Here is a 2,819-nt window from a genome sequence, read left to right as displayed (position 1 = left end):
CATAGTTGTTGATTTTCTTCCTGCTTCTGCGTAGCAAGGCGCAGAATAGTGACCTTTGTTGAGTGTTAATGACATTTAGGTCGGATGAATGCGACGTGGCTGAAAAGATCCGATTCAGAGTCACATAGTCGTGTGGTCTGGGTCGCATTGGAAAAATCGGATCTGTTGTTCAGACTGCCATGAAAAGATCAGATACAGGCCGCATAGCGGCAAAAAAAATGGGATTTTGGTCACTTCAGGCTGCTGTGTTAACATAGCTATAGTTTCAAAATAAGAGCATGTTTTGGATATAAACATTTAAAAAAAATTCAATTCAGAAATGATAAATTTAGAAACTTTTTTATTTATTTTTACTTTTAACATATTTTTCTCTTCAAATTACTCTTTTAAATGACGGTTATATGAACCTTATTTTCAAACATCAAAATCTCTTTTGGGATCCGGTGTTCATTTGGAGTGAGGAGCAAACACGTATTTCTATTGGTTTGCATGGTCCTTAACTAATCTATTGGTCAATGTGCATCTAAACAACAACACTTTGTACTGAACTCAATCTGAATAAGAGAAATATGTAAAAAAAAATGTTGAGTAATAGAATAAGTAAATGCAAATGGGAGAAAAGAGCAAACGTATTTAAATTGTTCATATCTGGATTGCAATTCTTTCCAACATCTATTTACAAAATGTGTTTTTAGCTTGTAATAATGGAACAAACAACCCTCCATAGTCCACATCAAAAACCTGCTGATGTGTAAATGAATCTACCCTTTAGTCCTAATCACATGTTTCCAGGCTGATAGAGCAGCTCTAGATGTAATCTTCATCTGTCTCCACAGGAATGGGCAGCATAGTGTTGAAGTACCTCCCAAACCCAAAGTAAGCCCTTAAATCCACTTCATTCATTGTTCATTTTTATACGTTTCTGAGGTGACCTTCTGCTTTGTGGTGCTTACACCTCTCCCTCTGTTTGACAGTAACCCCTCTGAGCCTCAGTGTCCAATCCAGCTGTGCGGCTGGAGGGGGAAGACGTCCATCCGAGCGTTTGTCCCCCGTAACGAGCGGTTCCACTACCTGCGCATGCTGGGCGTGGAGGTGTTCAGAGACAAGCAGGGCGTTGGGCAGAAAAGGAAGGATGGGGAAACTAAAGAGAAGCAGGAGGAGGCAGAGGCAGCAGTGGAAAAAGAGGAAGAGTTGGAGAACGGGGATGAAAACGGATCAATGAAAGAAGAGACTGAGAACAAGGAGAGCACCAGCTGAAGGAGGGACAGCAGACTGTCTGATTGGAGCTGAGTCCAAAATGTGCCTCTGGTTGCCACACAGCCAGCGTCTTCTGTTATTGACTCCTTTAGGAGATTTCTATTTGGCTCCCCCTTTAGGAGTCTGGTAAATGACTTGTGTTCTTTTAATATGATTTCTGTTAAGTTTTACTAACCCACTGAATGGGGTATTATTATTATTATTTTTATTATTCTTTCTTAGATACTACCAGTTAATCATCCGCTTTAATGAAAATCAGCGGTTCAAAGTTAAAGATGTTGACATGTAGCCCCGCCGTAGCTCACATGGTCGCTCTTATGGGGCGTCAGCACCGTTTGTGTTCTAAAGCTCATCAGGGACATTAAACTGTTCTAAAGATGGTGTAAACCTGTAGGGCAGCAGCTTTTGCACTACTGTCCTTTTAATAGTTTTTATTTTTTGATTAACAACAAAATCAGCTGTTATTCAGCCTAATAAAGGAAGTTACAGCTTTAGGCGACATGCTGAGTCTCTTGATGTCTGATCCGATGTGATTGCTGCTGTTTAAACAATAAAACGTTTGCTTTAGGCTACAATCCTGGAATCGAGAAGTTTTGATTGAAAGATTAGCTCATCCACACAGTTCTGCAGCCTAGTGACTGTCTCTGCCCTAAACAGAAAAGTTTAATGTTTCTCGGTCACAGATAGTTGAACAGGAGATGGACGGATAGATCTGTGGAGTCGCCTGCAGTAAAGCCAGCTTTGCTCTGGTTTCGTGGTGAAGAACTTGAGCTAAAAGTCAAAGCTCTTGATGTAGACTAAACTCTGACCATGATGGATACCAGAAGCAAAAATGACCTTTCTCTGCACTGAAAAAATAATAAAATCTAAAGTCATTTTTCTTAATATAAGTGCATTTTTTTTCTTGTATTTAGGAGGTATGAGACACATTGCAATGCCATTGCTATTGAATGGTCTTATTTTAAGTGCATATTATCTTTTATTTTAAGAGGAGAAAAAAATACTCAGTTGGCAAATCATCTTATCTACTCAAATTAAAAGTAAATACACTTATTTAAGAACTTTTTACTTATTTGGAGGAGTTTATCCCGCTGGTGAGAGATGTCTGTGTTTAGTCACCCGTGACTAGAACATCATGAAAGTTAATCGTATTTCACTGATTCTATTCCAACGTAATACTTCAGTTCTATTCATTCATTAGAATAGAAAACCCTTTTATTGTCCCACAATGGGGAAATTCTGCCAAAGCAGCCAAAAGATAATAGACAAAATGGTCGCACAAATATGGACCTTAGACAATGTATTAGAATAACATAATTGTGAAGAATTGACAGATAAACAATAAAATGCTGCACTGTAATGTGTTTTAATGATATGAAATCTGCACCTGGAGAATAATTACACACTGACTGTAATATTTCAAGAGTTTGTCTTGATTTGAATTAGAACTGATGACTAATGAAAACCCCAAATTTAGTTCTGTTAACTAGAGTGAAAGGGAAGACTGCTGACGTGACATTTATTCAGAAATTGACCGTTGACAAGACACAAAAGGTCATGAT

The 2,819-nt window shown here is 38.3% G+C and overlaps 1 protein-coding gene across 1 annotated transcript in view; it reads left to right on the top strand.

Annotated features, from left to right (window-relative positions):
- Positions 1–1,840, top strand: part of nsun2 (NOP2/Sun RNA methyltransferase family member 2) — a 14,574-nt gene extending 12,734 nt beyond the window's left edge. The window contains exons 17-18 of the mRNA XM_015385989.1: positions 837–876; positions 975–1,840. Of these exons, the coding sequence (XP_015241475.1) occupies positions 837–876; positions 975–1,257 (323 nt within the window). The 3' untranslated portion in view covers positions 1,258–1,840. The remainder of the gene's footprint in view (positions 1–836; positions 877–974) is intronic.
- The last annotated feature ends 979 nt before the right edge of the window (positions 1,841–2,819 follow it).

This window comes from Cyprinodon variegatus, unplaced genomic scaffold (genome assembly GCF_000732505.1).
Source record: "Cyprinodon variegatus isolate N-32 unplaced genomic scaffold, C_variegatus-1.0 Scaffold354, whole genome shotgun sequence".
NCBI classification, from domain to species: Eukaryota; Metazoa; Chordata; class Actinopteri; order Cyprinodontiformes; family Cyprinodontidae; genus Cyprinodon; species Cyprinodon variegatus.
The sequence above is the reverse complement of the archived record's forward strand: the minus strand, read 5'-3'. Positions and strand labels throughout refer to the sequence as shown.